Source organism: Ambystoma mexicanum, chromosome 1p, assembly GCF_040938575.1.
Source record: "Ambystoma mexicanum isolate Mex_15411 chromosome 1p, UKY_AmexF1_1, whole genome shotgun sequence".
Classification (NCBI taxonomy): domain Eukaryota; kingdom Metazoa; phylum Chordata; class Amphibia; order Caudata; family Ambystomatidae; genus Ambystoma; species Ambystoma mexicanum.
Window position 1 is genome coordinate 983272482 of NC_090921.1, and position 24135 is coordinate 983296616.

The following is a 24135-nucleotide window of genomic DNA, read 5'->3' on the forward strand; positions in this document are numbered from 1 at the left end:
TGGAAGAAGAAGAAACTGCCCACTATGAGAAGTTGCACTACAAGTGAAGTGAAAAGACTAAGGGAAAAAAACTGAACTCCTGAAGAGACATGCGGAGCCGGAGAATAAACCACCAGAGTCAACATTAACAAGCACATATGTTCCAGTGAAGGGGACAAACACAAGTTCCACAATACAACCATATACTAGCTCAATGACAGAGTGGATATGGACACTCTCAACCAAAAGAGAAGGAATGCAAGAGAAGTTGGAGAAGAAACCAACCGAAATTACATTAATGAGCACCCCTGATGCACCCCTGATGCGACATCATTAGCCAGAGCCAGGAAGAAGCCAGGAAGAAGCGGGAGGAAATAGAAAGGATCGTCAGGCTTTCCTCCACTCGACTAGCACAGATGACGATACCTGCACCATGGACCGGGATACCTGAGAATCCTCCAGTAAGAAGGAGCCATACAGAGGCATTCAGGGATGTAGTTATAGCGAACTACATGAAAACCCTAAGGATCAAGAGAAGCATACGCAGAGATGACAGTGAACTAAACGATTACTTGGACAGCACAGCACATTTAGGAAACAACATTTGGTACCAGCACATGAAAGAAGTTGGAAGACGAAGTTCAGAGGTGGAATGCTTTGTTTGTGCACTCCTACCGTATAGCATGGGTGAAGTCCAAGATCTTCGTAGCTGTAGAAGTTGATGTCCAGACAGCACACTGTCTCTCACACGTAGCAATGTGTAAGACAAGAGGCCAGTTCATGGGAAATGATGCCTCTTTGAAATGGACAACCGAAGCAACTGATCCTGATGAAGATGATTATGTCCAGGACATAAAGACAAGAAACAGAGCTCATACTAAGAACCATGTGATCAGGTACGAGAAACCTGGAGCAAAAGGAGTTGAAATCAGATGGGAAGTGAACAAGAAGCTAAATGTTCAAGGGAAAATTCAAGAAGAGGCTTGTGGATGGAAGAACAGAGACCAAATGCAAGTCTGGGGAACAGTACTTTCACCAGATGGATGGGAAAAAGGGGTAGTGATTTGCAGGGAATGGATGGTCTTCGGAGCCTGCAAGGAAGCAATTGCAAATTCACAAACGATATGCAAACCATTATGGCCAAAGCTTGCAAAACTATTGACATGGGTCGAAGACAGAGGGGGGCCTTTGCGGATAGTACCATTGGAGAATCCGAAACTGAGCTTCAGGACTAATGGCACAAGGAAGATGGGAGAGAATCAGAACTGTGGACACATTTTTGATGCTCCAGGGATGGTGCATGGAACCGCAGTAATAATGGATCATTATTGGGCATGTGGATCAAATGCATACATCAGACTGCCGAAAAACTTGGGAGGTATCTGCACACTAGTGAATGTCCATGTTCCAGCATTAGTGATACCGAAGAGTGACCTAGTTTCCCAAAAGCAGATGCTCATCTGAGGAAGAAAAGATCTGTGGAACTACTGAATAGAATGAAGAGAGAAAATTACTTTTCGGCCAAATCAGAAGAAGCTTTTCATGCAATCCCATATGAGCACAGGCTGTTCAGCCTCACCTCATCAGTGTCCACGACAATCTTCATGCCAAGATTCCAAGTTGGAGCAAACACTAAATGGTTGCAGATAACCAGATGGGAATTACTACAGACCATCAACATGAACATAAAAGGATTCAACGTCATAAAGGAAGAGTTAGGGACAGTTTGACTGATGACTCTCCAGAACAGATATGTCCTTGACATGATCACAGCTATGGATGGAGGAGTTTGTGCAAAAATCGGAGAATCATGTTGCACATTTATACCTTCTCATGACGAAGAAAATGGAACCTTAACAGAAGCCATAGGTATGCTGACAAAGCTACAGAATCAGATGACTGATGAAACTGACGAAGTTGATGTTGACAGCTTGTTTGGATCACTATTCTCCTGGGTTCCGTAAGGGATGGCAGATGCATTCAAGTTCCTAGGAGCCCTAATAGTGATGATATTGCTAGGAGTCTGTGTCATCAAGATAATAATCTCTCAATGCCGGAAAACTGCAAAAAAAGCCATTAGGATGAAAATCATGATTGATGTCAAGCAAGGTTGAAAGCTTGGTTGGAAGCTCATAGACTTGACTGATGAAGAAATAAGAGACTTTGTGAAGGCCAGCATTCACTCACCAGAAGGAACAAAGTTTCAATATCCAAAGACGCATAGAAATTATGTGGGAAGATGGGTTTACTGCAGCCCAAATGGACAGTGTCAACTAATGACATGGAACAAAGATGAAGACGTGAAAAGAGCAGGAAGTCTAAAAGGAGTCATAAAGATATGGGGCCTCATTACGAGAAGTGCGGTAAAAACGGGGTCATTAACGGCATGGAGGAACTAGCGGGTCCATGCTCGTTTGATGCCGCTAATAGCGGGTGATTACAAGTGCGCGAGCACGCGCGAACCCACATGCCGGTAATGCCACACATGGCATGACGCTAAAGGCCCTCCAACCCCCTGATAGCGCCATCACAGTACCCGCCAATAACGCCTCTGCCTAGGAGGCACCCCTTAATAACGACCCGGTAATAACATCATGCTAATACCGGGCTCGTAATACCGTACCCGGAAGTAACATCATCGCGTTGGAACGGGAAATGCACTGGTGGCCATCTTTAAAAACACAATCCATTGCAATCCTCCCAAACCACCAGTTGTGTACTGGAGAGACCAGTGCTAATCTATTCAACATGTCTAAGGCTACCAGGAAATCAAATCTGCCTGCGCAAGAAGCGTTTTTCGGACGAAGAACGCAACATGTTGGCGGACACCCTTGCTGCCCATGCTGAGGAGATTAACCAGCACAACCCAAAAGGGAGGTGCAGCAGAGAAAAAAGGAGATTTGGGAGGAGGTAGCCTGCAAGCTCTCGGCAGTCGGCACCACCCCACGGACAGTCAAAGACTGTAAGAAAAGGTGGGATGACCTCCGCCTCAGGGTACAGAACATCTTGGCCAGCAATAGGAGGGAGGCCATGGCCACAGGCGGGGGTCCCCACTCACCCACAAAACTAATGCGCTGGGAGGAGACGTGCAGTACCTTCATCCAGATGGAGTCCATCGAGGGCTTCGGGGAGATGGAGACGGGTGCCGCAACATCTGGAGATGGAGGTGAGTGACCCTGCAGATCCCAGTAGGGGAAACCATGATATAGCACAAGTGATCTGGAATAGAGTGTAGGCAAGGCAATGCATGTCCCAACACACAAATCAACATATCCTTGTCCAGATGGAGGCCCAAACCCTGCCACACTGAAATGAATGCTGAGTGCCAATCCCATTACCAACAGACAGCCAAAACACACGGACCGTGCCCATGTAATACATCACACAAACCCCAATACAACGGCATGCCACCTGCCATGCAGCATTCCTGAATTGAGACGTCACGGCAAATGCCAAAATGCCCCCTTCATACTACGCTGTGTGCCACACCTGTAAGATATGAATGCATGAAAAATGAAATTTTCCACAGCACCATATAATGCATCTTGCATGTAACACCATCACTGATGCCCTGCATCTCTTCTACCCCCCCCAGGCACCGATGGAGAGGATGCCAGTGAGGAAACACCCACAAGGGCATCCACGTCCCGGCATAAGACAACTCCCACAGGCAAGACCACCTCCGGGGCAGCCTCGCAGAGCACACTAAAACCCAGGGCGAGTGCCCTGGCCATGGCCGCACATGAGGGCCCCAAATCTACGCCTGAGACCGGGACCACAGAGCTGGCAACACCAGTGGAAGGTGAGGCCAGTGGCGCACATTCGGCAGCAACAAGTACGGTGGGCGAGGCAGCAGCCACTGCCCCACTGAGCGACATTGAAACTGCAGAGGAGGAGTATGTGGAGGAGGATGGACTAACCCATGTGGCATGTCCACACTCCCCAAGCCCCGTGTCCACCCCCAACCCCATACTCAGGCCATACCCACCAGCAGCATACTCCATGATTCAGACCTCAGCACCCCCCCCCCCGAGGACAGCCCTGCCAAAGCATGCCCGGTCGCAGCACCCTCAACCACTGCTGCTCCCACCAATCTTGAGGCACGGCTAGCAAGGGTGGAGGCTAGACAGGACTCTATGCTGGGCCTTGTCCGACAATATGTTACGGAGGGAGTGGACATGAGGCGTGAGATTGCACAGGCCATAGCGGCGAACACAGCCGCCATTAATGCTTCTGCGTTGATGATGCGAGACAGTCTGGGGGCTGTCATGCAGGTCCTCACCTCAATCCTGCTTCACATGCAGCAGCAACAACCCGCACCAGCTGTGCCAATCACCACAGCTTCCACCCCATCCACCACACCCCCATCCTCCACACCCGCTTCCTCTGCACCCTCCAACCCTGTGCGTCCGACAAGACGGAGTGCGAGGCAGTCAGAAATGCTGCCCCCGGACAAGAAAGCAAGGAAATAGTGTGGGAGAACAATGGGAGTGGGTCAGATAGTGTCGGTGGTGTATAGGTGTATTAGGGGGAGTTCATTGGGGGGTATGGGGAGTTCATTGGGGGTATGGGGACTTCATTGGGGGTATGGGGAGTTCATTGGGGGGAGTTCATTGGGGGTATGGGGTGTTTTGGTGTTGTTGGGGGGTGGGGGGTAGCACATTTCTGTAGTTGATATTGATACACCCGTTGTGTGAAAAATCATTCAATGCCTGGACATTGTTCATTTTGTGTGTATTCATTTTATTCATGACAGTGCACAGTGCCCAACTCCCCACATTCCCTGTGTGCATGTCCACATGGACCCAGTGTACAATGCGTTACTGACACACATCCATCAATGTCCCTGTGGGTCAGAAGTATTCGTCAATCAGTGATTGGCGTACTGCACTGCCATCTTGTGCATCACATACTGGCAGTGGGGCTGCTTCTCCTGCGTCTTGTCAATGTCAGGTGGCAGTGGTACATTTCTCCGGACGCACATGTTGCGCAGCATGACACAGGCCATGGTGATCTTTGCCACCTTCTCAGGCCTATAAAGGAGTGCTGCACCAGACCTGCTTAGGCAGCGGAACCGCGCCTTCACAGGCCAAAGGTCTGCTCAATCACAACACGGGTACGAGTATGAACCCGATTGTACTCCTCTTATGGCTGTTCCACGGGTTCCACACAGGGGTAAATAGCCACGGCTCCAAGGGATATCCTCCATCACCTGCAAGTGAATACAAATAGGTCTGTGTGAGTCACTCTGAGCTGCCACCATCAGGATTCACAGCCATGGCCGCAGCAATTTGGTGTTGACATGCACATGTCCCTGTACATATGCACAAATATTATTTAGGTGCATTGTATACTGCAATATGGTGTGGTAGTCTGGATGGTGTTGTACAGATGATGCAGGGTGATTTCTTGCATGCTGATGCGGATGTACTATGGATGCAGGACGATGTTTTGCCTCCCATTATTGCTGTGTATACTACACTGTGCATGATCACACCAGCCACATTGGCACAGTTGCAATCATGTTTAGTCATGCATTGCTTGACATACCCATTGAGGCCAGGTTGTGCGTCTTACATGTTGTCATTGATATACGGCATTGGTCCAATGTGTGGCAGTGATGTGTCATTTTCGGGTTGGGAGGTTCAGGTCAGGAGTGTTTAGCTCTGTGTGCATTTTCCACTCACCGCCCATTCCGACCCTGGTGGAGTATGCATCCCCCCACCTCACAACCCCGATGCACTGCCATGGGCCAGTCAGGCAACTCACCAAGCAGCCAGGCACGTCGTCCAGCAAGTCACTCCATGTAGTGGGGTAGCATGGAGTTACGCAGCACCATGGCATCATGTGTCGATCCGGGATATCGGGCGCAACAATGTGTGATGATCTTGCTGGAGTCACATACCAACTGCACATTGATGGAGTGGTATTGCTTGCGATTGCGGTACACCGCCTCTAGGGCATGGGGGACTACCAATTCTACATGGGTGCAGTCGAGGGCACCAACACAATTGGGCATGCCTGCCAGTGCATTGAGCCTACTTTGGTGTCGGCTATCTCCTGGGCAGTCCGTGGTAGGGATATGTAGGTGCTAGCGTGCTTCAGGAGGGCATCCAGCAGTTGGGTCAGCATGTGTGAAAATAGTGGTTATGAAATGCCATGCAACTGGCCCACTGTGTGCTGGTAGGTGCCTGTGGCCAGGAAGTGGAGCACAGACACCACCTTTAGTAGCAGGGGGATGGCAGTGCGTATTTCTATGAGGCTGACAATGTCATCATGTATCATGTCCACAATGGTGGTGATGGTGTCCCGGTCAAACCGGTAAAGGGTGTGGATCTGCTCAATGGTTAGATTGAATGGACTGGGTCTGATGCGAGGGATTGGTGGCTGCCTACGAGGTACTACTGGCTGCACTGGTGGTAATTGCTGGCCCTGTCTCACCCTCCTTCTCCTCCTGCGTCTCCTCTGTGCTGCCTGTTTCTGTAGCTGTAGTTGTTGTTGTAGTTGGTGTTGTTGCTGTAGTTGTAGCAGTATAGGCATGTCCCCCAGCCCCATGATTGCAACAGCTAAGGGTATCATTTTGGTGTGGGAAGGGGTGTGGTGTGTGGGCGTACTCCTTTTATACTGGGACAGGCTCCATTGACTCCAACTATGGTGACTGTGTGCACCTGTGGCAGTTACCTTGACTGCAGGTTGCTGTTTACGGGTGGTCCGTGATGCCTGTATGGCCGCCATCATGCAGGCCCTAATTACTGATTCGGGATGCCGGTAATTGCATGCACGCTTGAGTTGTGATTTCCTTCTATTACCGGCATCCCAGTATTTACTCCGCGAAGGGGCGCGTGTACGCACGTGTGCCGGTATGAATTGGCACGGATCGGGCGGTGGCGGCATTGGCTGGTTGTCGGGTCATAATGGCCCAGACCCGTTAACGATGCCGGTATTACCATTCCGCCTTCCTTTTTCCATTACCTCCATTCTCTTAATGAGGCCCATGGACCCCAAAGAGACATTTCTTCAGACGATCATGTATAGACCCAGAAGATTAAGACAGAATGGACTCATTCAATGAAGCAAAAGAGAAACTGGAAGAACTGAAGAAAGAAGGGAAAGTGGTACATGAATCGCCCATAGGGGGGGCGTGTAGAAGAGGTCCCAAATAAAGCCCGCACTCCAGCCGTCTATTTTGAAGTACCAGGAATGTTCAAACCGAGATATGTGACGTATGATGAGCAAAATAAACCAACAGAGAGCCGCAATGGGGCTCTGCCCAGTACATATCAGAAGCACAGCACCTATTAAAGTACCAGTGCCAAGGAAACCATGGACAGTAAGGTATCCATTGAGGAAGCCATATCAACCAATGAAACAAAATGAAGATCGTCTAAATACAGTCCCTGAAGAAACCAAAAGGGTCTCAATGGCAGACGAAGGGTGACATCACAAGAACCTAGTCTGACCTAGATATATAAGAAGCAAGGACTTGAGAATGATAAAAGGAGACGAAACACCATGAATAAAGAATATCATGAACCTAAACTGAAAGGACGATGTCAAATGTACAAAGCTTAAGCCATGAGCAAAATGAAGATATACAATCAGTTTATACGTGTACATATGCTTTGAACCGCAAGAAAGCTAAGAAAATCGTGCGGCTTGCTATGCTTAGTAGAAAGGTAGTGCGGCAAGCGCCACTATACACAATCTACCTCAAAGAAGTACGTTATATAAGTATATTTCCACTTTGCACAAGAAGCAGAACCAACCAAAATTCTACTAAAAGGTCACAAGAGAAGAGTTTCATATGTTGCAAAACCAAGGATAGAGCGGCAGAAACGAAACTCAGCAGAGGCAACACGTGCCTGGAGAACCAAGGTCGTATCTGTCAAGATGGACGAATAGTGGCTACAATTGATTGAAGCAAAGCACAGAATACACTGCTCTGAAGTGTCAAGATAAGAAGCCAGAGGCAGGAGATGGGTGAAACGAAAGTCAAACACACAAATTGTAAGAAGAGGCAAATTCACGGTGTTCGAACCACGTGACCAGCCGAGCGAGCAGAAGTAAGCCTTTCACACCTACGCATGGAGCCTTATCGTACCCACCCTCCTTAAACTTTCTCAGACCAAGACGAAGACTCAAGGCCAACTACAAAGCAGTAATTGACACATGGCCACTAAGGTGATGAATGGCTGAAACATACATTGAAGGAAAGCTGGGGTACAGGCTTACTCCCTGCACCTGGTTTCATTATTCTGGGTGCTGATAAGCGAAGTGGAAAAGTACGGGTGGGGTTGGTGCCAACCCAATCAAAAGGGACCAAGTAATCTAGGGTACTATAGATAGTAGAACCAATGAGATGTTGTACTTTTAGTGACGTCTACAGTAGCCAGTTTGAAGGTAGGGCTTAGATGCCCCACCTGACAGTGTTTACCCAATCCCCTTACTCCGTTACCATATACAGGTATAGTACCTATAGTGAAATTACCTTTCCCGAACCAATAGTATTGTATGCCAACTTTTAAGCGTTACACGTCAATAATGACAAGTTTTAAGTATAAATGTTATGAAGTTCGTTGGAGTTGTGAAGCGAGAGAGAAGATCACGGATCCGCTGATATTCATATGACGCCCCATTTTTTGTACTTGTCATTAAACTGACTCCCTCTGCCAAACCGTCGAGTTGTCATTATTGAGTTGGTGTTAGAATATTTAATCTGCACCCCCATCCACCTCACGGGTGCTGCTATCTTGTCTTAAAATGCTTTTGGGCAAACCCCGACTCTATGGGCCGGTTGGGGTTCTCAGAGCACACAATGTAAAAAAAAAGTAGCCAGCATTGAGTCAGAAGAAGTACACAGACTCAGATTTTCCATCTGACTACTGACGTTTAGTAAATGATAAGTGAAAACTCCTAGCTTTCCCTATACTAAGGGTGTTCACTACCTAACACAACTCAGGTGCTGGTGCTCGTCAGTCGTCAGTGAGAGTCCAAATCAATATCTGTCAGCTGTCCAAACTACCCTGTCCCAACCCTACCACTTTTAGAACACAATACATAAAAGATAATGACGCCCTTCTCTTGTGGCCAGGTTCTTGCACCAAGTTCATTTCAGTAAAGAATCTTTAGATGGAATCCCGTTGTTTAAATGCACAAAATTACTTCAAAGTAATTTATTTCAATGGCATTACTTTGAATTACTTTGAATTGTGTATATATAGTGCTGGGTTAAGGGCTAAAAAAGGGGGTGGGGAGGGGATTTGGGTAGGGGATAGTGAATGGGAAAGGGGATTTGTGGGGGAACCCTCACATTTAAAAAAATAAAAGTGAAGTAAAATTTCAAAGTAATGCCTCCGAAGTAAATTACCTCAAAGTAATTTATTTTGGCAAAGGAACTGGTACTTGGAACCCTTTAGATAGTTCTTAGTAATTCCTTTGATTAAATCATTCAGTCCTGATATAGGATTCTTCACAGTCTTTCCCCTTGTTCACTCTTCCTTTCTTTCTTATACTCCTCTGGTCTTATCCTTTTTATATGTGTTCCTTTCCTTGGTTCTTCTTTCACTTTTACCCTTATATCTTGTCTGGGACAAACCTGAGTGTTCCAGAGTTTATTCTTACTCTTTTCATTCACTTGTAATACTCGGTGGTCACTGGGACGAGTATCAATCTTCTTGTGCTTATTCTCACTGTCTTCATTCACACTTTTGTTACTTTGCTACAACTGAGATTAGTATGTACAGTCCAACACTTATTCTCCTTCTCTTCATTACGTTTGGATACTTTCTCCAAATTGAGGCGAGATTGAATACTCCAATAGTAATTTTCAATATCCCCCTTCAATTCCAAGTGTTTTGTTACAACTGGGATGAGTATGAGCACTCCTGTTCTTATTCTCACTTGCTTCACTCAGTTCAGATACTTTGTTACAAATGAGGTGAGTATGAGCACTCCAGTTCATATTGTCACAACTGAGACAAGTATGAGTACTCCAGTACTAACGCTCACTTTCTTCATTCACTTTAGATACTTTGTTAGGACTGAGATGAGGATGAGAACTCCAGTGCTTATTCTCACTTTCTTCATTCACTTCAGATACTTTGTTACAACTTCGATGAGTAGGAATGCTCCAGTGATTATTCACACTTGCTTCACTCACTCCAAATACTTTGGGCCTCATTCCGGGTTTGGAGCTAACCATGGAGTAATTAGCTTCATGATTGCCTCCGAAACCGTCCCAAATCCGGCATGGTGAATGGAGTAATTACCGGTCCATTCCAGGGTTGGAGGGACCATTAATTCCCCATTCACCTTTTGCCCTTCCCCATTCCCATTTCTGCCCCATAGGGCTCAATGGGAATGGGGAAGGAGGTCATTACGGCACCGTAAATTACGGTACCGTAATTACCTTCAAGGTACCTTTGCGGGTCCCGTACTTAACTCCTGCTAAAACCAGGAGGTAAGGAAGGACCCGCAAAAGGAACTCGGAATACGGAGGTAAGGGATTACGGGCATCGGCACCCTTACCGGTGCCGGTAATCCCTTACTTCCAACCTCGTAATGACCCCCTTTGTTACAAATGAGGTGAGTATGAGCACTCTAGTTCTTATTGTCACATCATAGACGAGTAGGAGCACTGCAGTGCTTACTCTCACTTTCTTAATTCACTGCAAATACTCTTTTAGAACTGAGACGAGTATGAGCACTCCAGAACTTATTCTCACTTTCTTCATTCACTTTAGATACTTTGTTACAAATGGGATGAGTATGAGCACTCCAGTGCATATTCTCACTTTCTTCATTTACTTCAGATACTTTTTTTACAACTGAGACGAGTAGGAGTACTCCAGTGATAATCTTCAGTCCCACTCCTGGGTCTTCTGCTTTACCTGTTACCTGATTGGTTTTGGGATAATGTCACTGGGGTTCATGGAAGCTTGAAACCCTCTTTCCAATTGTCAGACTAGCTTCCTGGCTCCTCAGGAATCTCCTCGTTCCTCCTCCGATCACTTTGAGATGGGGAAGCGTAATGTTGGTGATATCAGCATAGATAATGGATCTCCGGATACACAGAAAAGGCCTACAGTCATGCCACCACCTGCCTTCTTTTCAGGATGCTCAACGTCCACTTCAGCTACTCGCTTCTCCTTCTCTCTCCAACGCAACGCATCAGAGTCTGCTACCGTGCTCACTGGTAAGGTCGGATGCCACGCGTCCAGGTGTTCCTCTTCGTATTGTGACAGGTTGGTTTGAAGCCTGCGGGTTCTCTCTCTGAATGTCTCTGCCTCTCATTCTTATTTACACGGCAATGGGACCTCTCTAGTGCTGCGTCAAAGTCCTTTCTCTTTATTTGATTGTGGTTCTGTATTCTTCCAATGGTTTCCTCGTCTCAGTGTTCCATGGTTGTTTCTCCATAGGCATACTTAAAGTATTCGGGTGACAATATCAGATTCTCATGGGTTTTTCAAACAGTTTCTCATTGTCTTTGGTTGTAGGTGGGTTGATAAGACTTTGGTTAGGGAGTTCTCTGTAAGAACGGGAGTCCTTGTCCTCAGGTGGGGAGTCTTTCCCAGTGAGGTCCCGCTTGCCTCTACCCCTAGGGAGGGTGGCACATTTCCACTTAAGCACAAGCAAGTAGTGCGACCTTTTTTCTAACTTAATTCAGATGCAGTTAAAAATTAGCTCTGACATTAACTCTGACATAACTAGGTAGTTATCTCATAGATTGTTTATTTATATTTCCACTTCTGATCAAAACCTGTTCTGCTACTGTGAATAACCGATAATTACCATGTCACTAAAGTACACCAGATATTATCCAGGGCACAACCTTCCAGCCCCAACTATCTCTCCACAACTCCACTGCAAGATGCTAATGCAATCCTCCTATATCTGATTAATGGCTTCATGTGTATAGAAATGCACCACTTTTCACTGGATTGCAGCAAATATTGCTAAGGGTGCAACCCCCAAAGTCAGCTGTTAAGTGGTCTTGAAATGCTCTACCTCATTACTAACGTTTCTGGCCAAATGGGCCGAAACAATTCACCATGTGCCGCTAAATATTCCAAACATTAATTGTAGACGAAATGACAAACTCCCATTTCCGGTCAACTTTTAACCAACATAACTGGCCTTGATTGCCTTTCAATTTACCATTCAACACCAAATTTCCCCCAATATAGTTGGAGTATGTACCCATAAAACACCTGTAAATTGCTCTTTGTGGCCTATCTTGTTACAATTAATGATACTGGCTTCATACTTAAAAATGCGACATTACAACTACAGTTTTAAAAAATTCATTTTGGACAAAACCCCCGGAGACTGTTAATCACTTAATTTGAAAAGAAGTTAAAAACCTATTGCAATTTCCCCTGGTCTATGATTGCAATTTCTGCAAAACAAATTTGTGATATTCACTCCATCAAAATGATAATGTTTCAATCAGTTTGTCAACCCCCACAGGGCTAGTATCCAGTTTAACTGGAGAAGTATCTACTAGACATCTCAACCAACATGTGTGTGCCAGTGCTTGAGAGAATGGATTTTGGCTGACCAATCATGATAGGGCAGCAGCCAAAACTTTGAAAGATCCATAGCTGTGGATTGGAGAGTAAAGTAGGGCTACCCACGTGTCTTTGTGTGTGCTAATTAGAGAGACCACGGGACATATGAGATTTGGTTGCCGAAATTCAATGACGAAGTAGATAGAGCGAAGGAATGTCCCTGTGGATCATGCTACTGTCTGGACTGATGTACTCCTGATCCACCTGATGGTGAAACACTGATTCCCTGTGCTATGCAATCATGTTTCAATCTCTTCCTCACCCTCCATCCAGAATCTCTTGCTGGGGAGTCCTTGGCTGAAGCCTCTGATGCTTCTCTGAAGCATGCTGGACTTGTGATGCCTGAAGCAGAGGTCCTTGCAGCCTAGCTGGATCTAAGTTTGCTTGCTGCTGCTTTGTCTAACTTGCTTGCTCCTGAGAGGGATATCTTGGCTCTGACTTCTGCTGCTGCTTGTCCTTTGACTGCTCTTGCTGCCTATCCTGAGTCATTTGTCCTCCCGAGAGACGCCGGTGCACTTAAAGGGTCAAATATTGCTATTGTCATGCGCTCTGCTACATAGGTTGCCTGAAGACGGTTCTCCAATGTCATGTTCCCTAGCTTGCCACATTACATCTTATTGTAGAGCCGGAGTTCGGGCTCAGCAGATAGACAGACCTAGTCCTGAGGTCTACAGTGACTTCTGCACTTACAACTCCATGGTCTTTTTAACAGCCTTCTTCTGGGTACACTTGATCTGGTCTTCTCCCCACCATCTTGCCACTGGTACTCTTGTGCAGGATGTTTGGATTCCAGGTGCAGTCCTTCTTCAAGGCCCCACTGAGCATTTTCTTGGCGAACCTGCTTTCCAACCATCAGTTCCCAAGCATCTGGTCATCAAACTTGGGCCTTGGTCTATTCTGGTGTGACCCTCTTGACTCTCTAGTTTGATGGTTGTGACCTGTAAGTAATTCTTACCAACAATTTCACCATAACCATGCGCAAACTATTGACCTTGTCCCATTGGTTTCTATTAACGCATTTTTCTAAACTTCTAAAAGTCCCAAAAAATACTTGAGGCATTAACTTATCTGTCAGCCTTGAATTTATATGTGTTCCCTTTGCAGTTCTAAGGCCTACTTCACAGAGCATTTGCCATTATAAAACACTTCAGTGAATTAGGCCCCTAGAGTTTTAAAGCACCGATTTAATTTGCAATACTTATTTCTTATATTTATTTATTATATTATATCTTCAATGCATTGCTGTATGAAAAATCACAGAAATTCACCCTTGAAATACCTTGTAAAGTAGCTACAACTATAGTAACTTTCACTTTTTTGCACTGGTTTTAAATTTGTGTTGGAACTTTCTACACCTTTTACTGTTTTGATATTCTATGTGTGCAGAACTTACCCGATCGTGGATATTTATTAATACATGAATGAATAATAAAGAAAATGCTTTTCACTAAATATACTGTGTGGACTTACCTTTATGTGGTTTGCTTCTCTGGGATTATCTATGTCCTGTACCACTCCTCTCCCTCTTAAGAGTGAAGCCAGACTGATCGGCCATGTTTATCACCCTGAGAGTTTAGGCTAAGTTGGCGGATCCCTGTGCACCTACTACAGGTTCCTGAACACGTCACCGAGTGATTTCAGAAAAAAACTCCTAACAGAGAGCAATTCTATCAACAACAAAAAAGGTCAAAAAGTATGCGAAGAAAAGATCCTTTTTTATTAAGGACCCGTAGGTATAAAATGTTGATTTCATAAATAGGAACTTGTATTAGATTCTTAATAGTGGTAACGAAACTCATCGGGAAAACCCTATGGAGAAACGTTCAATGACATGGGTATGTTAGCAATTAAAAGGCACAAGACATCAGACCTCTCCTCGATAAGTCCATGGGCAAATATGGAACTAAGAACACCACCTTTGTGAATGATAGCAGAAGTACAACAGGTGCAGCTGTCATCAGGAAATGGGAAAGTGTTGACCAACCTCGGGGGCGTGACCTCAGCGTAGAATGAAGCCATCATTGAGTGTATTGCTCTTGCCACTGCTTCTCTGATGCTGCTGGTGTGGGCACAGGAAAGAGAAAGAGGTTCTATAGTGAGAAGAAGGGTGACTGCCATAGAGCTCCAGGTCACCCGGGGGTGACTTGCTTTATTTACTTACTTCCTAAAGCATTCTAGGAAGTGCAGACCTTTCATTTGCTACGACTTAGACACCTTTCCAATCATAGAGTAGTAGGATTGAAAAATCAAATTGCACAAGGCTGTCTCCAGTGGCCCGGAGCTAGGTGGTAGCCCTCTATGTAGTAAATGCGCACCTCTGACTCCAAAATCAAAGTCTCAAAAGCCATATTATGAGTATGGTGGCAACAGTAAAAACGTGATATCTGATACATGTCCTATTTTTACAACATCACTTATTTACGAGTTGGGATCGCATGGCATATTTACGGCATGGGGTACTTAGAAAGTACCAAATGCTGTAAATATAATTGTTACTTAAGCGGTTAGCACTTGTTATTAGGTGCTAATCTAAAAACAGGGTTAGGTCTACTTGGTCGAAAATATTTGACCTTTTGGTCGTTTAACTGGTCATAAATGCGGGGTGGAGACACCCCCCACATACACACCCACTTCCCCCAACTTAACCTACCTCTCCCCATATATTTATTTTATTTAATTTGACCGAAAAAACAATAAAATAAATTCGGTCAAATTGAAAAGATCAAATGGTTTTCGCTCAAGTATGCTAATACCAAAAATAGGAGGTATTTAAAATAGCACATTTTTATAGGTCCCAAAATCAAAGTAATGATGCCCTTAGCGACATTTTGAGTACGGTGATGACAAATTGGTGGAGGGCCTAGTAGACAAGGACAACCATGCTTCTTCCAGAACCGTCAACAGAGTCTCATTTCCCACGTACCTCCTAGCCTGCCTCCTCTCTGCACACCTGGTATCAAGGGATTATACTCCAGAATCAAGGCACGGACACAAACCTCGGCTTTGCACATCCTCAATGGAAAACACCAATATTTTATTTTTCAAAACTCCAAGTAAAAATTCAGTTTAATATCATAATCTGTGGCTGTTGACAGACGGTACAAATAACTGATTTTTAAAAGTACAAAAAGTTGTACTACTGCTCGAAATTTATCAAAATTGGTTCTCCTAAAATGTTCAGGTTGTGCATAACTCTATTTTACTCAGGTGACGCTATGTTGCTGAACGTATGCTTACCAAATGGGGGCGGGGGTGGGTGCTTCTCATGTCTTACTACTACTCTTAGTACATTTTAAAAACTAAGCCCAATCTCCGTGTGTTTTTACCCACCATGACTGATGCCCTTTCCACCCACAAGGACTTGCCTATCGTGTTGATGCCCTTAACAAACAATCCACGGGTGTCACAGTCTTTGCTTCCTTTCCCATACTGTCTCGCACTCCGTAATTTGCCACACCACCCGGCCAGGAGGTATTTTGGGACCTGGGAAAGGTGAATTTGTGGCATTGCTCACGTGGAACGGCGCGAGAAGTCAATGGTCAGTTAGGAGAATACCTCCATTTGTGTAATCTTGCATGACATCACCTGCACCGTAGGGTCTAAAGTGTGGGAGGAAAGGAACATGGCCTCCACCTTGAGTCTATTGCTACTCAAGCATTCAAAAGACAACAAAGGGATGGACACAGGACATGCAACGTCCACTCAATCTGCCCAATCTGCCCATTTACCCGCACACTCAAAACACTACAGACACATATTTGTCTTGAGGGTTTCAATGTTTTATTAGTTTTCATAACCTAAAATGAATTAACATATGACCCAATGAGGAGATAGGGGGGTGGGAGGCACTACTGAATTAGGCAAATATAAGTTCAATAAGAAGATAATCCTCGTAAGTAGGATAGTGTATTAGTATGTCTCATCAGGTAGAGTAAGATAAATTTCAGGTGCGGCTGGGAAAATCTCGAGGCCACTCGAGATCAAAATACATAGGTACAAAAAACACACCCTGGACGTTGCCGACCAGGAGCCCAAAGCTGCACTCCTTGCGGGATAATATCCCAGGTCAAATATCTCAACTAGAACAGAAGTTAGATGGCTCCAATGAGTCACATATCCATAACAGTTGAGGCTGGAAATTTGTAATTTAGATGACGAACAGCATACAACTGTGCTCAATAGTTTAACACAATACGTAATCATTAAAGTGTGTATTTCAATATTTCTGTCCGCCTGCTGGAGTAAGACAAGGAAAAGGACCAAACTGACTCAAAACAGGTTAAAACAGAAAGTAAACAGGTTTTATATAAACAAAAGTCTCTGTCTGTTGCACTGTTAGTTTCCGCAGTGCACCGTGAAGGGTGTCGTAAAACACAGTAATTCAAAATACAACAATGGTATGGTTTGAGCTATAAAAAATTCGGGTAAACCAAAAAGAAGGTGAATCGAATGAGTATGACAAGTTGTGTTCCAATTACATCATTGGTGATAACATGTACAGTTTCCAACATAAATCCTTTTGAAATTTTCAACATAAAAAAGCACTCCTAGTTGGTATGAGGTGCCAACGTGTTTCGGATTCCATTAATCCATCTTCAGGGCCGGATGTGCTCATATTTCATAATGTATTCAAGTAGAATCTCTTTCGTTGGGTCCTAAGAATAATTCAAATGAACTCGTCAAGGGGTATAGTGTATTGTGTTTCAAAGTAACTAATAGGCTTAGTAAATACACTGACCTAGTGAGTCGAGGGAACTGGACTCAAAAAGGTGTTGTCGGGTCTGGAGAGAGTCGCCTCCCATCTAGATCGTTGGTAAATGGTGGCGGGATTCAGGTCTCATGCAGGTATCTGCAGGTAAAAGGGAAAAGCCCCCATCAGAGGTGATGGCCGATTCATACTAAAGCAATTTAGAAGTCGCACTGACAGACTGTTCTGCCACGCGAAAACATCGCCCCCGTGTACTAGCGTGATGAGCCAGTTCGAGCACGTATAGTAATAGGAGTGAGAATCTCTCTGTAGGGAGTATCGTATTGGTTTGAAATTCAATTGTACTTACTGGATCTCTGCAGGGAGGATAACCCGAGCGGCCCGTCGCCAAGACGAGTCGCTCGTAAGTGAACCTAGATAAAGTGGTTCTCACGGACGTCACGCATGCGTGTTGGCGTTTAAGCCGCCATGTTGGTTTGGGCAGTAAGCCGTACAGAGCCGTATTGCGAGCGGCGTTGCAATAGTGTCAATCAGGAGAAGAATCAAATTGTACTCGCGCATCTGTATACGTAGGTAAAAACGTCTGCAAGGGCAGAAAATAGGGTCATCATTAATCTGAGTAGTGGGGCGCAGGAGGGGGGGCGTCACAGTTTCAGACGGACTGTGGGGCGCCCCCCCCTCCTGCCGGTTAGCTGGGACCCAGAGGGAAGAGCTAGCGAGCATACCGGCTCCTATCAAAAACTCGGTCGAACTGAAGAGAAGTGATCAATGGTCAATCTACATGGGTACTTACAGCTTTTCTCTGCATGGAATACCCCTAAAGAGTTTGTCATGCTGACGGTCCCTAAGCCGTTCACATTCTATAGAGGCATACATATTCACATATATCTGGCAGATTGCCATGTTGACGGCCCCTAAGCCGTTCACATTCTCTAGAGGCATACATATTCACATATGTCTGGCAGATTGGCATATACACATATTGGCACATTCGGTTTATATGGCATCTCAGTGTGCCCTGTACATTCAAGCTTATGTATGTAAAGTCCCGATTCCACATTTATAACAGTAAAGGAGGAACACAGCCTCAACTTCTAAATTCACATCTGTAACATCAAAGGAAACACATAAGATCAAATTCACAGTTCATACCGCGAGGGGTGAGACAGTCTAACAGATCTATCCATATGATTTCTCTCTGTAGCAGTTTTTATGGATATCACCTACTCTAGGGCCAGCCTTCACCTGTTAAAGGATTAGACATTTCAGTTGAGCTATTGAGTGCCTAGACTCCGGAAAATGCACCGATACTGGGGATTTAAGGCACTTTGTCTTATGCTCTGTCCATCTTAGCTTGGCCTTTCTCATAGTGATGCCTACATAGTAAAAACCGCAAGGGCATTTTAAGGCATAGACCACATTTGTGGAGTCGCAAGTACAGGAATGTTTTAGTGTGATTGGCTTCCCAGTGTGTGGATGTGAGATGGTATTGCCAGGTAAGATGTTGCTACAATGTTGGCAATTAAAGCAAGGTTGTGTCCCCTTAAATGTCTTTGCCGTGGGTAGATCTTTGGGTGTTTCAGCTCTGATCAAACTGTTTCCAAGTGCTTTGCTATTCCTATACGCGAAGGTAGGTAGTTGTCGAAAGAGAGGCTGAGTTTGAGGGTCCATCTCGAGCATCGGCCAGTTTTTTTGGATAATGTCCCTAATTTTCTTGCTTTGGGTCGAATAAGTTGCTACATAAACCAAATGTTCATCCTTTGGTTGGTTTTTCGAGGTTAGTAGAGTGTCCCGCTTCATGATGGATACTTTTTCCTCAATGCCAGTGATTGTGGCCGGATTGTATCCCCTGGTTTTGAATTTTTGTCATAATGTGGCAGATTGTCTTATGTATTCCGTGTCTTCAGAGATGTTTCTGCAATAACGCATAAATTGGCTAAGTGGAACACTGTCTATTGTTCGATGTGGATGAAAGCTTGTAGCTAATAGTAGACTGTTTCTGTCTGTGGCTTTTGTGAAAATCCTGGTCTCAAGGTTCTCATCTTTAACATAGACCTCCACATCAAGGAAATTGATCTTTAATTTACTCGGTAAGGTAGTAAACTTAATTCGAGGGTGCATGGCGTTCATCATTGAGAAGAAATTATTCAGTTCATCCACTGGGCCAGACCAAATTCCGGAAATATCGTCAATGTATCTGACAAAGAGGGTAAGATGGCATGCCCACCTCGGAGACGTGAGGACATTTTCAGATTCCAAATAATACAAATAAGTGTTGACGTAAGCTGGAGCCATGACGGCACCCATGCTGGTCCCTGAAAGTTGGAGGTAAAAATCATCTTGAAATTTGAAGAAATTGTTCATCAGTACTATTTTGAGTAGTTTTAGGACGAATAGTTTGTCTCCTTGGCAATTGTCCGACCTCAGCAATAGCCATTCAACGGCCTCCAGTCCAGCCTCGATGCTCGCCATCTAAATTTACAGCCTCAACTGTTATGGATATGTGACTCATTGGAGCCATCTAACTTCTGTTCTAGTTGAGATATTTGACCTGGGATATTAACATACGACCCACACACAGATGCCATCTTTCATAAATGCATTGCCATAATAAAATACTCGCAACACATATTTAACTTCCATTGGAATCAAGCGCGTTTCCTTTGCATAATACATTTTTACTCCTGTGTAACATATTTCACAGTCCTATTACGCCACTGCAACGGTGTGATTCGTCCACTTCGGCACAGCTCCTTTGTTGAGATACCCCATCTCCGCTTCGACCTTGTCCTTCCTGTCTTTAGCGCACCCCGCTTCCTGTTGATTGCTTTTGGTTAGTTATTCAGTGCAAGGCGGTATCAGGTCTGTGGGGGGCAGTGCCTAGATGGCGTATAGGTCATCCCTTTCATTCGATTCCGCTTTCCTGTTTCTCATGTCCCCCTATGCTGTTACCCATTGCACACCCTCATTGGACCAGAGTTTCAGTGACAGCGAGGTTGGTTGCTCCCATTTCATAGCAATCTGCATCTGTGCCAGTGTAAGGCCTAGTAATATCAATTGAGAGCATAGGTAACCTTTCTTATTTATAGGAATGGGGCCTAACTAGCATACCTTTATTTTTATATATTTTTTATTATTTTATTTTAAAACGTTTGGTTTGCATTCAAAACTTTCATCTTACTTTTCTTGTGATCTTTACTCTATTTACAATGCGAGTGGTAGTGGAGCTTTGTCCTTTTTCTTACTTCTTGTTTTCTTTACTCGTGTATATGTGTTGTCGTACTCATCTATTGTTTTGAGCCAGAATGATATTAGGGCAAACACCAGTTTTTTCTCATTCCCAGATATCATCCTCGCTCAGCGATCTTCAGGTGTTAGTACAGTCTCGGTGTTCATGAACCATTCTCTCGATGGTTGTCTTTTTTCATTCAATGCCGGGCATATCATGATTAGGTGATGTAAACTCTCGGTTATCTTGTGATTCTTGCAAAATCGACAGTATTTTTTGTCTATGGGGATTTGTTTTCTGGTTGCCATTATTTACCGTGTCGGGAGGATGTTCAACCGAAGTCTCATAAATGTGTCTCTGATTTTTGAAGACCGAAATATTTGCAGGTATGAAGGTAGTTGGTTAATTCTTCTGTTATCACATGGGTTATGTATATTATGCCGATATTTGTTTTTCTCTTGGTTAGTCTTCATCCAGTCATTCTCTTTTAGTTTTATTTCCGCTTTTTGCGGTCTCTCTAATAACATTTCCATCGTTATATCTTGCTCTTCTCTTTTCTCTTCTGTCGCTGTTTTCCATTTTTCTAAGGTATATTCTCTGTTGCAATTTTTCCCCGTTCTGAGTATTTCCAGGGGTGGGGTATTGGTCATAATTTTCCTGTATAGATTAAGTTGTTTCCATGAGGCAATGGATTTGAGCGATTGAAGTGCAAGTTCTGCTCTAATTCGTGTGATGGGTAGTGAAATCGGCAGGTTTAGTACTTTTTTCCAGAAGCACCCTTCTAGTTTGTCCCAGATGTTGGGGTTGATATTTATCATGGATTCTGTTCCGTATGTTAGTATAGCCGTTACTTTTTGTTGGTAGAATGTAACTACTGGGGTCATTGAGAATTTTCCGTACTTTCGATGGATTATTTTTGCTTGCCGGGCTAAGGATAAGGTTTTTTCTTTGAGGTGTACCGCCCATTCTTCTTCTGTTGGTGATTGGGAAATCCATATTCCAAGATATTTTATGGTTTTTACTATTTCCATTTTTTCCATTCCTATATGGAAAGACAGGAGCTGGCGATTGATCTTGTTTTCTTTCCTTAGAGACATGACTTTCGTTTTCTTCGTGTTTATTTTCAGTTTATACTTTGTCATGTATGTTTCTAGTTTTTCTAGTGCAATCTGCAATCCTCTCTGTGTTTTTGCAAGAAGCACTATGTCATCAGCATACATAATGCAGGGTATGGCTGTATTGTTTATTTTTGGAGGATTTATTTGCGGTGTGTAAATGTTTGTTTCCAGATCGGCTATGTAGAGGTGGAATAGTGTAGCTGCTAATGGGCATCCCTGTTTTAGGCCATTCCATGTTCTGATTTGTTCCGTGAGTGTGCCGTCACTTGATAGTCTGACTCTCACGCTGGTGTCTCCATATAAGAGTTTAATCGGTTCGATGATATCAGTTGGGCATTTCCATGCAATCAGCTTTTTCCATAGAATGTCTCTGCTCACAGAGTCAAAAGCTAGCCGTAGATCTACGAAGGCGGTGTAAATTAGTATTTTGTTTCTTATGGCTTCATGTTTCAATACATTTAGTAAAAATAGATTGATATTAGTGCCCAGTGTTTTGATGAATCCGGTTTGTCTCGTTGCGTATTTCTTTTCTTTATTAGGCCATTTGTCCAGTTTTCCTAGTAGTATTTTTGCGAAAATCTTACCCAAAGGGTCTAAAAGTGCCAGAGGTCGATAGTTTCGTGGTTCTTTTGTGTCTCCATGCTTGAATATGGGTATTATAACGGCTTGTGTCCATGTATTTGGAATTTTTTTGCGTTTTGTATCATCTTGAAGATGCTCTCGCATATCGCTGTCCAGATTACTGCATTCTGCTTGATTATCGTGTTGGAAAGGCCATCTGGACCTGGGGCTCTGGAGGTGTTAAGGGTATTTATGCCTTTTCTAGATCTTCATGGTCCCATTCCCATTGCCATGCTTTTTGTTGTGTGTTATTTTCTTCTTTCATTGAATCATTGTTTCCATAGATCTCTTTGAAATATTCCGTACATCTTGCTTCTGGTACATCAGTGACCATGCTGTTCTGTGTTTGCGTTTGATCGTGTAATAACGACCATAGCTGTCTCATGTTTCTATTCTTTAGAGTCGGGAGCATTTTCTCCGCGTCATCTTGTATTATCATAGCTTTGTTGTTCTTTATCCAATTTCTGTATTGTTGTTTTGCTGTTTTAATTTCCTTGTATTTTTCCTGTGGATTTTGTTCCTTTATCCTCTTTATTTTTGCTCTCAGTTCTCTTTTCTTTGTTATTATTTTCTCGTTATATGCATGGGTGTGTTTTTTTGTTATTTTCTTTCCATTTGATGTATTTTGGCATCTGTATGGTAAAAGTAGCCATCCATAGTTGATTTTTTCTAGTTCATCTAGTGTTGAGTTATGCATTATTTTTGGCAGTTTTTACATTATTTTTTTTCCAATTCTTCATCTGTTTTTTCCATTGTTTATTTCGATTTTTGTTGAGTCCACTTTATTGTTTGCCATTTTTCCAGTGTTCCACAATCTTTTTATTATGTAGTGGTCGCTTGCTTCTGTTTTAATATTTCTGGATTCCCTCAGTTCTTCATGTATGTTTTCAGTCATGTAGATGTAATCAATTATGTCGATGGACTTGCCTCTTGCCCAGGTTTTCTTTTGCCTTCCAGTTATTGTATCAATGCTATCCGATCTTCTTGAATTCCTGCTTAGTAGTTCTTTGGTTCAGCATTTGGCTCGGGGTGACAGATGAGATTTTTCTATTTCTTCTCCTTTTTCGGTAAATATGTGGATATTTAGATCTCCACATAATATAAACTCTGTCTCATTATATCTTCCTTTGGTGTTCTCTATTGCTGACGTTACCGTATCTATACATTTCTCATCCTTTATTCCTGCCGGGTTCCAATATAGGTTCATTATCGCCCATATGCGGTCCTTCTTATGATTCTCAGTTGGGGATTCTTTCTCTTTGTTTCCCGTTTTGTGCTTAAGTATTGTAATTTGTATCCACGGGTTTAAGTTTTCATATTCTAATATGTCGATGTTTTGTCCATTTTTGATTATAGTTAGAAGTCCAGAGGATGGTCTGCCTTTTTGCTTTTGGATTGCGGGGTTCATTAGTATGGTGTGGCCATCAGCTATCGGTTGTTGCGTAATCCATGATTCTTGGATGCAGATTATGTCAGCCGATATAAGATTTGGGTTTATTGTGTTGAATAAATGGCTATGTCCCCGGGTGTTCCATGAGCATAATGTGATGGTTTGCAGGTTGTCTTCTTTTAATTGTTATCTTTTTTGGTTGTATCTTTCTTCTGTATTTATAGGTGAATCGTCTTGTTGCCTCCATATTCCGTATTTTCTGTAGAGGTCGTGACGGTCTTGATAGTCTTTCTTGTCGGTTGCTTTATTCTCATACTTGTCATCTTTTCTCTTATGTTCAGATAGTGTCTTCTCATAGGCGTCAACCATTTCGCAACTACTTTCGTTCATCCCAGACTGGCTCCAGCTTAATAATTTTTGTTTTTTCCTCCGCTCTGTTTTTTGCAATTCTTCGATCAAGGTCACTTCGAAGCCTATCTGCTTGCAGATATGTTTATTGTCTAGCATTCTGTTCAGTGTTT

The 24135-nt window shown here is 43.9% G+C and overlaps 1 protein-coding gene across 7 annotated transcripts in view; it reads right to left on the reverse strand.

Moving 5' to 3' along the window:
- The window catches only part of CNGB1 (cyclic nucleotide gated channel subunit beta 1), a 1007057-nt gene that overhangs the window by 476674 nt on the left and 506248 nt on the right, over positions 1–24135 (reverse strand). For 4 of the 7 annotated variants that reach the window (XM_069654372.1, XM_069654381.1, XM_069654354.1 and 1 more), the window contains exon 19: positions 14533–14607. The exons of 2 other annotated variants lie outside the window; for them this stretch is intronic. In XM_069654372.1, the coding sequence (XP_069510473.1) occupies positions 14533–14607 (75 nt within the window). The remainder of the gene's footprint in view (positions 1–14532; positions 14608–24135) is intronic. One more of the 7 variants, XM_069654363.1, reaches the window with a different exon arrangement.